Source organism: Arctopsyche grandis, chromosome 12 (assembly GCF_051622035.1).
Source record: "Arctopsyche grandis isolate Sample6627 chromosome 12, ASM5162203v2, whole genome shotgun sequence".
Taxonomy (NCBI): domain Eukaryota; kingdom Metazoa; phylum Arthropoda; class Insecta; order Trichoptera; family Hydropsychidae; genus Arctopsyche; species Arctopsyche grandis.
Window position 1 is genome coordinate 3,356,779 of NC_135366.1, and position 15,749 is coordinate 3,372,527.

At 33.1% G+C, this 15,749-nt stretch overlaps 1 protein-coding gene across 1 annotated transcript; it reads right to left on the minus strand.

Annotated features, from left to right (window-relative positions):
* Positions 1 to 5,469: 5,469 nt before the first annotated feature.
* Positions 5,470 to 7,710, minus strand: LOC143919818 (kelch-like protein 36). Its single transcript, XM_077442356.1, has 5 exons — positions 7,481 to 7,710; positions 7,296 to 7,410; positions 6,968 to 7,190; positions 6,697 to 6,876; positions 5,470 to 6,623 (listed from the first exon to the last, which is right to left on the minus strand). The coding sequence occupies exons 1-4, from the start codon at positions 7,497 to 7,499 to the stop codon at positions 6,802 to 6,804; spliced, it is 432 nt and encodes a 143-aa protein (XP_077298482.1). The 5' UTR covers positions 7,500 to 7,710; the 3' UTR covers positions 5,470 to 6,623; positions 6,697 to 6,801.
* Between the last annotated feature and the right edge of the window lie 8,039 nt (positions 7,711 to 15,749).

Here is a 15,749-nt window from a genome sequence, read left to right on the forward strand (position 1 = left end):
TTACACATGTATATGCATACTGGTGTGAGACAATACAAGTGTGACATTTGTTTAAAATCATCCACAACAAAATCTGACATCTATACCAGTGGCGGCTCGTGATAATTTTTAGTGGCAGGGCTGCACTGAAAAGATGTCTAAAAAATGTCACCATAATTATTCTATCACTAGTGTAGGGCCCGTTGATTTCAACGGGTGGTTTCGAAAATAAATTGAAACTCGAATAAAAATAAAGTTAAAGATATGGAATCGACTGGTTTCGGAAAGACAAAGGCAGAAAAAAATGAAAATTATGAAAAAAATGAAAAATATGAAAAAAATGAAAAATATGAAAAATATGAAAAAAATGAAAAAACTGAAAAAAATGGAAACAATGAAAAAGATGAAAAATTTGAAAAAAATGAAAAAAACTGTAAAAACTGAAAATAATGAAAAATATGAAAATAATGAAAAAAATGAAAAAAATGAAAAAAATGAAAAAAAAAATTTTTTTCGATTGTCGACGAAAGCCGAAGTCGATTGTCGATTGTCGACGAAAGCCGAAGTCGATTGTCGATTGTCGACGAAAGCCGAAGTCAATTGTCGATTGTCGACGAAAGCCGAAGATACGCGAATGATTGGTTCCCCATACTTGTAAAGGGTAATCGAATATTATGTACGTAATTTAGAGCATTTTTTCTATCGAGACCGCGGTGTAGTGGTTAGCGTGAATGTTCTGAACGCGAGGACCCCAGCTCGATCCCGCGTTTTGGAATTTATTTTATTTTTCAAATATCGCTAAAATATAAATAAATTTCAATAATTTCAATTAAAAATATATATTTAATTGTTTTATATGAAAAGAAAAAAAAATGGTTCAAAACCTCGCTAAATGAAATTATTAAAATTACGTATTTTTATATCGCGAGAAGGAATATTTCAATTAATGTTTAAAAAAAAAGGCGAAATGAAAAATTGGATTTGGCACGATGTCCGAGACCATTAGCTCATTAGACCCATATTCAGGCTATTTGGGGTGATCGGTTCGAGTCGCGACAAAGTCGTCTCGTCGAAAAATGAATTAATCGATTTTTATCGATTCGTTCATTATGTTCGGCGAGAGTTAGGACACACACACCCACACACACACACACAGATTACCGTCGTTATATATATGATGTCATAACAGGACAAAAAAGGCACAATTTTTGGCGTACGACCACTTACATGTGGATTTAAGTATTATTGAAAAAAAAACTAGCAAAATTCACCACCCATTAAAGGTGTGCGTCCAAACGCGATAAAGATTTCGAAAATACGCTGGTACTCCAGTAAGATTGCTAAAAAAAATTCGTTCTTGCTGGTTTCGCGACGCGGATTAATAAAAACCACAAAACCTTTCAAAAACTTAACCCCCTAATTCGTAACGAAAAACATTAACCTGTTGACAATGCATCGATACATCGGTTGTTTCATCTGCCATAACAGCTAGATAATTTGCTTTTTTTTATTTCAGCACTTATTTGTTCCGTACACACGTTCAAAATACAATCTAAAAGTTCATTTTGAATAGTTTTTGATGTCCCTTTAAAAACCGAAGAAGTTTGAAAATGTTTTTTTAAAGAATCGTCGAAATTTTGTGAATATTCTAGAAGTCCCCGAAAAACTCCTGGATTTTTTGAATTATCTGTTTCATCGTGTCCCCTCATTGGCATTTCAAATTTACCGCAAAATTTAACGCAATCAATAATTTTAAATAAAACATCCCGATTTTTTTTGACGTTTTTGTTATGCTTATCTATTTTCCGCCGACAAGCTTCCCAAAATCGTGAGATTACACACATTTTTTAAGTGTTCGACACTTCCCTCGTGTTTTTAAATTTATCGTTTAAATGTTTTAAGTCAATAACTCCTGTTTTCGTCCAAGATGCTTCGCCTGGCGACTCGCCTCCAAACAAAAGACACGGATAACAAAATAACGCGTTTTTTTCTGTACATCTCGTTAACCAATTGTATTTTTTATAAATGTCTGGATTAAATTTTCGCGAGTAACTAAAAGATCTACTAGTTGCAGGCTGTGAAATAATTAAATTGGGCGTGAGGCAGCCTAATGCTTTTATAGCGACTTTTTCGGTAAGTTCTAGTCGCGAAAAGTGCAAATTTTGTAAATATTTTACTGAATTCTTTTGTTCTTCCATTTTAAAAGAAAAAAAAATCTTAATATATTTAAATAAAAATTACGAGAAAAAGCTAAACAGATTTGAAAAAAGTTTGCTGTTATCAAAATGAAAACGACTCACCGAAGATTTGATGAGGGCTCGTACACAACCAATTAAGAGTAACGAAAATGAATAAAGCTGTGATCGTGCGATTCAACTAATCAAATGTAAGATCAAGCGCGCGAAATCTTAAACAAACTGACAGATGAATGTCGTTTAACAGGCTTTCTCTTTCACTCACTCTGCCCAAAACGGCAGAGTGAGTGAAAGAGAAAGAGCTATCTGCACTTGCAAATAGCTCTTTCTCTTTCTCGTTCCTAAACTCCGGGCTGCGCAGCGTTCAGCGCGGCGCTGTAACACTTTACAGCCAATACAGCAACATTTTAATTCATCTGTCACCATACAAGTTAGTGGGGTCTTCGAAACGGTCAACATTACTTACAATATCACCCTTTTGGATATGGGTGATATTGTAAGTAATATTTACTCTGTCGAAGGCCCCAATAGTTCGTCAATCCAACTAATGTAATATTTGTTTAAAGTCATTTAAAGCAAAATGTAGCCTCAGTGTACACATGAATATGCATACTGGTGTGAAGCCATACAAGTGTGACATTTGTTTAAAACTATTTGGTAGGAAAGATCACCTTATGAATCATATGAAAGTCCACTCTGGAGAAAAACCATTCAAATGTGATATTTGTTTATTATCATTTGGTAGGAAAGATCAACTTATGAATCATATGAGATGCCACTCTGGAGTAAAACCGCACACATGTAATATTTGCTTAAAATCATTTAAAGCAAAACGTAGCCTCAGTTTACACATGAATATGCATACTGGCAGTGGCGGACTGGGATTGAAATCAGTGCATGCCAGGAGTTAAAGGGGGCCCACCCAGGGTAAAAAAAATGCGGCATAAAAGCGGCTTTTACTTTCGGTAGAAAACAATCAGGGACGTCATTTCAGCTTTTTCTTTGGGAGGGGGGGGGGGGGGCAGGCAAAGATTGGTCAAATTGATTTTTTTTTCAAAAAATCTTTTTTATATCGGAATAAAAATGGAAAATATTCTTTGCATACAGCTTATTGATTTATAAAATATGAAAAAATAAGCTTATTTTTAAAAAAATAAATATAAAAAAATATTATGTAAAAAGTGAAAAAAGCGGCGAAGGCGAAAAATTTTTTCCAAAAATCTTCATATGGTCAGCAAAAATCGACCATCAAACCGAGTCACTAAAAAACTATCAATTAACTTAATTTCTACCGACTGTCTTTTCACTTTATCTACGTACATATGTATGTACGTAATAACAATAGATAAAGTTTTGTGATCATGCGAAAATTCGAACTCGGAATCGATCACTGATCACGTTTACATAATATAGAAAAATGTGTGTGGCTCTGTGCGTCTGAGTGTGTGGAAAATTTCGTGAACACCCGTGAACCGAAAGTGACAGTTTACTCCTGTTGGCAGTTTACCGGATTTTTCTTCCACTATTTTAATCGACCCTTTAAATATGTCTGCTCTTCACGATTTTATGTATAATTCCTAGTATTAATGTGATGAAAATATAATAAAAAAAATCATTAAATTTAATTAACCAGAAGTGGGATTTTTTGAAGTGGGAAAAGTAAAAAAAATCTTCACCACACCCCTGAACGTATCAAGCTGAAAATTTATATTTGTATTCTTTATGTACTAAATTTGATAAGGTTTTGGTCAGAAAGCAATTTTATTAAATAACTAAAACTTTTTTTGGACCGAATTCGTTACACATGAAGTTTAAATCCACCTCATTCTTTGTTTTGTGAGAGAATGGACGTCTGCAAATAAAATAAAAATTTCGAGAAATAAAACCATTTGTGATTGAACCGATTCAGTAAAATATTAATTTAAAACTTTTCTTGAAAACAAGAAATATACGAACTTTCGGAAAAATAAACGTTACACACCTGTTTGTGACAAAATAAAGTAAAGGGGACCTTTCTAACGATTCGCTCCATAGAATGAACAATTTCCAAGAATTTTACCCAAGGCATACCACTTAAAAACTAAAATATACTTGCTTTGAAATAATATATATTTTTTTCAAAGCACATAGTAGCGATTATTTTATTAGTTACCCAAAAGTAACACACGTAAGAAATAAACGTAGCATTCATAGATCCATAGTACCTCATTAATCATTAAATTCATAATATTTTCTAAATTCACACTATTCCTTAATTTAGGGGGGCGAGTGCCCCCCTATGCTCCCCCCCCAAATTACGTCCCTGAAAAAAATGCATAATATTTTCAATTAATGTTACTCGAAAATCGGGATTTTGGGGAGGGGGCCCCTATTCTATATTTCTATTTGCATGGATGTGTCTAGATTAGGAATAGATTTTATATTCGGAAACTGTTTAAAATTGTGTATTTAAATCTTACTATATCGTCGGAAGTATTATCAAATGTTATTTTGAAAGTATGAAGTAAATTTAAATCGCAGGTTGATGATGAATCGTCCTATCAAAATTGTTTTAAGCAATTCAGTTTATATTATTTTTACTTTATCTATGTTTTTTTATTTGTTTATTACCATTTTTATTTCAGTAGGTAGTTGTTACATAGGTATTGGTATATACATAATATTGACGTTGGAAATGGGCCCGGCAAAAGGGCCCACGCAAATGTTGAAACTTGCATTTCGAGCCTAATAAAAAAAGTTAACCGATCCTTGGGCTGTTAACTCTTTCAATGCTGAGCTAGAATCCGTGCTATGCTGATATTTTATAACATAGCTCTGTCTCACAAAAGTTTTGGCAGTGGAAGGCGCGTCTACCTGCATCTTGCATAAAGCACGCTATACAGTACCTATATTTATTCATTATTTTCGTAAAAAAAAAAACTTCTGGAAATTTTTTGTTCGTAGAATTAGCAAATAATATAACGATATTTAAAAATAATAAAACACTTTAATTTATGTTTTAACAAATATATTTTTTAAATAAAAATTGCATGATTTAAATAAAAAAAATGGTCCCCATATCATTCACAAAATCTGAAATCGGTAGACACATGAATATTCATAGTGGGCATAAACCACACAAATGTAATATTTGTTTAAAATCATTCACTTCAAAGTCTTCACTTTCCACTCATTTGAAATCCCACACTTGAGAAATTCCATTCAAATTAATTTAATGCTATTCGTTTTTTTTTTTAACTTTTACTGTTTTTTTTTATTTTTTCTCTGTTAGGTGTCCTCTTTTTTCAAGTTTTTAATTTCAATTATCTCCCAAATTCTTTGGAATTATAAATTTTATACGCTAATATTTTTGAAAGCTTACGAAATAGTATTCCACAACAAAGGATTAACACCCTCGGATAACATACAAATACCCCTTGACGCTTTTAGTGGAATTCTATTGCGTTAGTTCTTCTTGAGCATGAAAGTTTGGATGTCTCGAGAGTGCATTTATCCGACCTGACATTTATAGATATATAAATAGATTATTTTTACTTAAATTTGATTATCATAGAATCTTTGTATAGAAAGATTCAATGTCAGTAATTATATTTTGATGTAAATAAAAAAAAATACAATTTAAGCTGCTTTATTAACCTTTGTTACATATTATTCTATATTTTTCAACTACATATGTATGTACATTCAATACTGTCGGAAGAATAGTATCTTTAAAAGTCTTCATATATTGCTATGTATTATTATAATAAGTTGATATTGTTACGTACACGGCAGAGTAAGTGCAATCGGATTAGGCCGAATAGCATCCCAGAGACTGTGTGACCGTTATAATTGGTTTCAAGGATTATCTCCCCCGAATGCACTTAGCGGCGATAGCGGTACTCGGTCGCATTCCCGTGGAGTTCTTAGAACTAACAGCGGTAGCGTGGGACGGACTTCCGTGGCACATCTAGTACGTGACCATAACAATAGGTAAACAAACAGGACGTTAAAGATGCCCTGAGCGACCTATCTGTTATAAGGCGGTACTTGGGCGATATCAAGACATTCTGGATGGAGCACTGCCAGTGCGTGTATCTCTTTAATCACCAATAAATGCTGTGAAACGACTTTGGCCTTTTACTTGGATCCTTCACCCACCCCTACGCAAGAATATTATTAATTCGTGTAAATAAACATTAAATGTTAACGGAAAAATAAAATATATTTGCATATTATGTATTTATTCAAACATTTGGATACATTAAAAATTCAAAAAGTACATTTAATGATTATTTCATATTACATTTTTTTCAAATCATACAAAAAAACCTGCAGTCGATCAAATAATCGAATCATATGGAATGACATGTGCAACTGCATCACTTCTCTCTCTGCTTAGACTTGTTGAAGCTTTCCAAGATTTGTTCGTCTCGTCGTATTCCCAAACATCACTTGCAAGGCGTCCACCTGAAAATCAATACAATAAATCAATTCTACATTTAAGACCCATAAATTCAAATTAAGTTGTAATAAAACTCACCCATGCTAAACAGTTTATTTTGGAAACAGCCGAGACTGATTCCGCGTTCAGGTTTTGGTAGTTTGGTGAATGCAGTCCACACATTTGCATTCGGATCGTAATGCTCTACCTGCCTAAATAACTAACATTTTTCCAAGTAAATCCACCAGCGACGTAAAGTTTTCCTTTGAATGCGACGCTCTAAAACGGTGAAATCAAAATTTAGTTAATTTTATTTTGGAGAGTTGTATATTATTTGCGATAGTTGTGAATGAAATTAATTGATGTTCACCGAATGCATTTCTCTTCCCTGAATCATCTGTGCGCGGTAAGTCCAAGAATTGGTCTCCACTGAATACATCTGCACTTTATTCGTGGATATATCTCTTCCGTTTTCATTTGTACGCCCGCCTGTTATGTATATTTTTTCGTCGATGACAGAAGCACTATGCCGATCGACAGCCACCAACAATGGAGCGACGTTTGTCTCCCAATCCACATTGTTGCGGCTCCACCTAATCGAAATTAATAATCGTCAACTTTTCTTTCAATCGATCTGGTGAAATGATTGCAATTTAATCACCTTTCCACTGAAGATAAAAAGCAACGACGATAATTACCACCAATGGCGTAAACATCCGTGAACGAACCGCGACGAAGTGTCACTGCTGAGAATTGAGTACGAGTTTGATTTAATGGCTGTTTCTGACCGCTTTTCAAATCGATGTATTCCACCTAATAACAAATAAATTGGTTATATTCCGATTTCTCTAAGCAGGTACTTCGCAACACCGGAAAACGTTACTGAAGTCAATGCATCCCATAAAGATTTCTGTCCGCCGATGATAACGATCCAATCTCCCACGAGGACAGACGCAAATTCTGATTTATTTATTCCAATATTTTTGGATAGAGTCCATCAAATATATCGATGGTGTTTGCCGACTGAAAACACGTTATGCAATAAAATAATTAATTTAAAATCCAATCAAAATATTATACTTGTGATACAAAACTCACATCTAATTCTCCCCCCCCCCCCCCAACCAGTGCCATTTTTTTTGTCTTTTTCTACGAGGGGTTTCTATTAGGACGAAAGATTTATCATTCTTGTTTTTAATTTCTTGTCTAATAGTGGTCAAATACTCTGCACATGAATGACAGAACGTCATTACTTTTTCGACAATAAACTGAAAATGTAACACATTAAAGTCTGTTCATACCTAGTCAGCACGTACCGACTTCAGCAGGTATCCGGCCGTACGAAAAGTATTCTTGGGAACATTTTGTATGGGTATATTCATACCAACCGTCACGTTTACGCCACGGCAGGCTTACAGCAGTACCCGACATTTCCTGTTCATACTTTACAGCAACATCCGTCAACGTATCGTATCCGTTTTTTTGGCCATCGTGGAAATATACACGGGAATTACGTGCCATGAGTCTGCTGCTTCCCTGTTTTGGACCAATTATCGATAGTGACAGTTGACAGCTGTTCAATCTTTCGACATGGTTTTGGCGCAAATATAAAAAAAAAATTTTAAAAAATTTTAAATTTTTTACGGAAATATTTAAAAAAATTTTGTCCATCATCCACAAGCTCCTTATACAGAGTCCAAAACTCTCCTTCGGTTTTTCTAATTTTTAACATGGGCTGCACATCAAAACGCATCTGTGCTTTTTTATTGCCTTCTTGAGCTTCTTCTTCCAACAACAACGCGATTATACATAATTTTTCGTTCGATAAACGTCGAAACATTTTTGCTGACTTGTATTCTGACGCGTAGCTACGAATACACGTGTATGCATTCATATTGCAAGTACTCGACAATACGACGTAAGCAATATTGCGCCGTATCGTCATGGCCTCTAATGTATAAGTAAGCCGATTTTGCCTTGCACTCGGCCAAATTGCTGTAAAGTGACATGACCGCGACGTGTAGGTAGATATGAATAGGAATGTAATAAAATGACATATTTGAAACGGAGTCGTGGAGTGCTGAAGCCTTGCAGTGCTGTTAAGTATGAACAGACCTTTATTCGAATGATTTTTATCACTAAACTGTAACATTCATTTAATTTCAAATACCTCCACCGGCAGCAAGGATAACCTCACGAATTTCATAAGCTGTGCCAAGTTACTTTTACGGTTTGCATCATCATGATTTACCCACAATTTCACAGAATTGAATATGCTTTCTTCGGAATGCACGAACAAATCATTCGATTTCAAGATTTCGATCACGTTGGAGACCGGCAGATTGAGAAAACCTTGAGTTTTGTGCAGCTGAAACAGAAGTGGAATTGAAAAATATTTAAGTGACATATTTTTTTATATAATCAACACTCACCGTCCCGAAGTTTTCCAGAGTCAAATCCATTGCCTTTTTTAATAATTCGGAATCTCCCGTTGATTTCAAAACTTCCAAACAGTTTGAAAGATCGAATGTTTTAAATTGCTTTGGAATTTTCACTTCCAGTCGGTTGTGAATATTTCACATTATTACAACTGAAGACCAAAATAATCGATTACTTTTGATGTTTATGAACTCCAACTTATTTCTCCAGTGTAACAATACTTCAGGATTGCTTCGATGACTTCGTCGTCATAATCTGAAAAGATTTCATTCAATAGATTTTCTTTTGTCATAAAGATTTCGCTGCACGCCATTAGGACGACCAAGTGCGCGTAGACTCTGCAATTATGAAAAATTATAATTAAACTGGCAGAACAATTTGGATTTTAAATAATTTTGGATTCGAATTAAGATACTCTCGGCCTCGAACTGTAAAACTGGTGTCGCATTTCTTATTTTGTTGGAAGGCCTCATACAAATACTCCACTCGTTTTGCAGCAAAATCGGACCTCGCCTTCACTACGAACATCTTGTTTCTGATTTTCTCTTAGATTTCTCCTGAAAAACAAGATTGAAAATTATATAAAAAGACAATATAACTAAGTGCTGAGCATTATAAAGTTAGACTTACCAATTGGAAAGAAAAGCAGCGAATGAAGTGGAGCACTGTCATTCTGCGGTTATATCTCGATAGATAAGGATATCTCAACCAGTGGCGGCTCGTCCTAATGGGCTGCCGGGCTGCAGCCCCTCCTATAAAATTCTAAAATATATGTATAATAATACATTTAATATTTTATTTATTAATGATATTTTTTTTATTAGTTGGATGGACGAACTATTGGGGGCCTTCGACAGAGTAAATATTACTTACAATATCACCCGTATCCAAAAGGGTGATATTGTAAGTAATGTTGACTGTTTCCAAGACCCCACTAACTTTTATGGTGACAGATGAATTAAAATGTTGCTGTACTGGCTGTGAAGTGTTACAGCGCCGCCCTGAACGCCGCGCAGCCCGGAGTTTCGGAACGAGAAAGAGAAAGAGCTATTTGCAACTGCAGATAGCTCTTTCTCTTTCACTCACTCTGCCAGTTCGTTGCCTCTGGGCTGAGTTTATTTCAGACCTGGTCACGGAAAAAGCCATATCGGCAGCACTGTCGCGATTCAACTGTCACTTTGTTTAAGATGTTGCGCGTTTCTTCTTTTAGTTGATTCGTTGGCTCGCACAATCACAGCTTTATTCATTTCTTTTATACGTTTTCGTTGTTTGTGTACGAGCCCTCATCAAATCTCCAGTGAATCGTTTTCATTTTGATAACAACAAACTTTTGTATTCTTCTGAAAGCCTATTTGTTTACTCCTGTTTAACATTTTCTCGTAATTTTTATTTAAATATATTAAGATTTTTTTATTTTAAAAATGGAAGAACGAAATAATTCAGTAAAATATTTACAAAATGAACACTTTTCGCGACTAGAACGAAAAGTGTTCATTTCTTTTTCTATGCTAATAAATTCTATGATTAGCATAGAAAAAGAAATGGTTGGGAAATACCGGACCGAATAATGGAATGTAATTTTAAATAGAAGCTTTTTTATCAATTTTTCACCACCCCTTTAATGGGTGGTGAATTTTGCTAGTTTTTTTTCAATAATACTTAAATCCACATGTAAGTGGTCGTACGCCAAAAACTATGCTTATCTTGTCCTGTTATGACATGAATCATGAAATTTTTTCAGTGCAGCCCCTCCACTAAAAATTGGCACGAGCCGCCACTGATCTCAACCCTTTCGTTGTATTGAAACGTATATAAATTATTTACTGAAGTTAATTATTTCTCATAAATGTCATGACAGGTGACCAACATACGGGGAATATATATTATAATTGAACTTTAGTTAAGATCAGGGCTGTGGAGTCAGACTCCGAGGTTTGGCTATGATTCGATTCGGACTCGAATTATTATATTATAGTATGATCGACTTTTCTTGCCAACGTATAAAATTATTAAAAATGAAAATAGTTGCGATATTTAAAATATAAAAAAAATTAATGGAATTAAATTGCCATTTACCCAATATATCGAATTTTTAGTAGTGAAATAGGTATAAATAAAGAGTAAGTACATTCATAATGCATGGATAAGACTTTCATACACAAACATATCCAATAACCACTAATCCAGGAAATAACCACTCATCCGATATTAAAATAATCGTCTTCTAACAGATAAAACACATTTTGAAATTAAAATTAAGATCATCGATAATAGAATTCGACAAACTACAATTGGCACAACTTAAAAACGCGATTCCACGCGACCGTCCGATGATGTTGTCCGGAATGGACCTTCCGTCGCCCCACAGCTTTCCATGTAATATCGTTCCTGGTTCATCAATATATCCAAAAACTCCTTTCTTAATCCATGGTCTTGTTTTATTTTCTTTAAAATAGAATCGTATTCCCGAAGTGCATTTAAAAATTCGAAAAGAGACCTACATATTATCGATGAATAATGTAACATAATAAAAAGCTTGTAGAAATGGCAGAGTGAAGCTAATAATGAAACGAATATTATTAGCTTGTAATTATATTGAAGACCAAAATGAGCAATATGGCAAAGTATGAAAACGATCGGATAAGAGGAAATTTTTTTCCTGAATTGTAATCGTAAGTGAAACGTAAAGGAGGTTTATAATAAAAAGCATAGACGCGAGAGTTGTGGAAGTACGCACATGGAGTTCCGAGACACTTGTGTGCTGCAATATGTATATACTAGAATAAGATTCTTATTCACGACAATCTGAAACGAATTAATTAGAAAAGGCATATCTCAAACATCTTAAAACCATAATAAAAATTAGGTATTGTTGCGTAGGGGTGGGTGGAGGATCCAAGTAAAAGGCCAACAGTCGTTTCACAGCATTTATTTATGATTAAGGAGATACACGCACTGGCAGTGCTCAGTCCAGAATGACATGATATCGCCTACGTACCGCCTTATAAAGGGTAGATCTCTCAGGACGTCTAATCTGTTTACCTTTTGTATAGTCACGTATTCGGATATGTATTTCCACGACATTGGGTCTCCCCGTACCGATTCTGAGAAAAGCCTAATAACGGTCATTGTTCACCTAAATGCACACAGTCCAGATATAATCCTGGAAGTAAGTGCAAGCACTTAGTTAATCCGATAACAGATAACCCTTGAACGGTCACATAGTCTCTGGGATTCTATTCGCTTAATCCGCGGCGTACGTAACAGTATAATCAATGGTGGATTGTGGCAGCCCAAAAGTCACTAAAATCTCTATCTCGAAAAGTCCATCATACTAACGATAACTGTCATACTAACGAGAACTGGAGTGCCAAATATTTTGTATTCGCGATTTTCATGGCAAAAATCGTATTTTGGGCGATCGCAATGTGCGTAATAATCGAATTATTAAATTTCCCTTTTCTCAATAGTGAAAGCGGAAGCTCCCGCGTGGATTAACAACTTACGATATCGTTTTCTGTACTTTTATAACTGATCGCGCAAAAACTACAAATTATGGAAAGTCCAATTTTCCGAAATTCTGAAATGCCTCGGGTATGCTATTGAAACTACTTCTAATAATATTTTATTGGTTTATGACCTGGTCTTCGTCCATTACTAAAGATCAAAGCCAACGCTAAGTGCTGAACCTTTTTTTTGTTGTTCAAAGATATATACGCCTATTCCCTAAGAAAGTTTGGATATACACATTTTTATTTTTTGATCTTTCATAGAAATTTGAAATTCATAATTCATAATTTTGAAAAAAAAAACATTTACTAAAAAAACCTTAAAACGCTTGGTTGATTGAGCCAAAAGCCGGTTTTCGGTTTTTTGAAAAATGGTCAAAAAACCGGGCGGCTTGAGAGTCTTAAGTCCATCCTAATTTCATACGTCCCTTTATTTATTCTTCTTTATTACCGGACATGTCTAGTTTAATATCTAAAAAGTGTCCGAAAAAAATTGTCTCTTCACTCTATCCAATACATACATACATATATCCACAAACCTTGCTTCGCACCCCCGTATGTCGTTTCCTGTCTTTCCTTGTTATGCCAAGCATATAACGTTCCATTCTTCTTTGACTTTTTTGAGCAACTTTTAATTATACCTATATTATGTATATATGATTATAAAATCAAATTCAGTAGCCGAATTTTGACTTTTTTTTATATTCAAGTGGTCAATTACACTGTTCGACACGAAAAATGGTTCAGAGTCGAGATATAACTTTTCTTATTGATCTATGTCCAGTGAACACGAATCTGGTAATAAAAAGTGTTGATTGGCTCGAGATTCGGAGATAAATGTGTTTTTTAAATCGCGCGATTTTTCTATATCTTGGTGTTGTTCGGTCGATTTCTCAAAATCTGTCAATTTCCTGTTCAAAATGAATATTGAAATCTATAGTCGGGTATTTTATCTTTCATTTGTAGTACTTTTCAGTTTTCAAATCTCTCTAAGTAGTCGTCCAGTTCAAATCAAAAGTCAAAATTACGTATTTTCACTTGGGATTTTTTCCCACTGTTAATACTATATTATATTGAGTATTTTCTATTGAAACATGTTTATTAGGATAGTGTTCTAGCCACACTATTTTTTGTTTTCGTTTAAAAGGGTTAATTGGATGTGTGCTGAATTTTAAATCTGTAAATTTACGAGCAAAAAATTCGTATTAGTAGAGCACAGTATGTAGATATGAATGTTTCTATTTTGGTATTGAATTATATTTTTCCAACTGTGTTTATGTAACTCTTTATTTATGTTCATGTAGCGAGTAATACAATTGTGGAGAATATTTATCTTTTATTTTTAAATTGAATTAATATATAATTAAAACTGTAAATGATTATAATATTTTATTACACATTATTATATTTGTGCTCAAATAAATTTTTCACCTTGTGATTTAATACATGATAGTATTATTCATATATGTATATGGTATGGACATGTGTTTGAGGAAATATGGTGGGGTTTTTTAGGTAAAAATAATGCAACATAAATTTGAATGGAATCATTTTGAGTTTTTAATATGGTTTAAATACACCAACAACGTTTTTCTTGAATATAATTAGTATTTGAAATATTAACCCAATAAAAGACATAATGAGATAAACAATACATTCATACAAAAAAGGGAAATAAACCTAAACAATAGATATAAATGTGTCCTATTGTATATTCGACACGTCTAAAACCACACGTCGGTCGATTTCAATAGTGATTAATGCACACGTGTGTGGTTTTAAAGGTGCCACAATGTTTTTATTTTCGTCACATAAAATAGGTACATTTCAGCAAACTTAAACATATAAAGAAAAACAATTTGATATTGAACAATTATATAAAAAAAACATTAGTCTATATATGTATAATATATATAATGTTAATTAATTAAATGCGCGTAATAACGTATCGTTAACATGAAAAATAATAACATTGAAATTTTTTTTCTTGTATGTTTATAAATAATGCTGATGTGATTACAATAAAAAACTAGTTCGTAAAATATAATAGCTGACATTTATTATCTTAAACACTATCAAATATTTTTTTTTTGCAGATACCCATGTTACCAAATTCATCAAACCGTTTTTACTTCTTAAACACAAGTAAATAAAACTATATACTTTATATTATTAGTTAGAAGTTTGATTTTCATACGTGATATACATATGTATGTATGCAGTATATAGAAAGCCTTTTTTTTTAGTGTGTTGGCATTTGCTATGTGAGGAAAAATATAAGTATATAAATATGCGATAAATAAAATACGGCATTATTACAAGTGTCGTGTCTTTTTTATTTTTATTTTTATTTTGTGTGAATAGTTCAATTATATTCATTCTCTAAGTACATTGTTTTAATTTAATATAAATGTCTATTGTCGGTAATAGTTGTATATATGAATATATTATAATATAATATATTTGGTCTATTGCAATTTTACTATGGAAGGTTAATAAAAAAATATATGTATTTATGGTTATGTATGTTTAGAATATCCTGTGTTTTTTTTTTTAAATCTGTTTACAATTTATTTATTTATGAATATATTATTTTTAAATCTATTGTGTGATATATCTTAGAAAATGAGGTACTCTGGTAAATTGAGGTTGGCTGAAATTTGCAAGTGCGCTCCGACCACCGTTCCAGTTGATGAACACATGCAAATCAGTCTAATACAGTAAATCTAATTTATTAATTAATTAGGCAGGTTAGTCATTATTGTTAATATTGTATAGAGATTGTTTTGAAGGCAAACACTATACTCATTTTGAAATGTTGTACTGTTTCAAAGGCATCTCGTTTATATTTGTTAAATATAAATTTTTATTTTTGCATCATCTCTCTGTAGCAAAAATCTTATATATGAGAAAATGCAAACTACATATGTATAATAATGATAATAATAATAATAATGATAATTTTGCAAGGGTGACTAACTAACTGTTACATTATGTATGTACATATTTACTTCCGAGTATTTTTTTAAATTTATTTACTTTAACATTAACATTATTTAGACGGGTAAAAATAAATTTTGAGATTTTTCTTTATATGGGAATGCTCGATATACGTAATAGAAAAAAATAAATGCCTACGTATACAAAAATAATATTTAAATAATATAAAGTTGTGCTTTCAATATATAGTATATGCCTTAAATG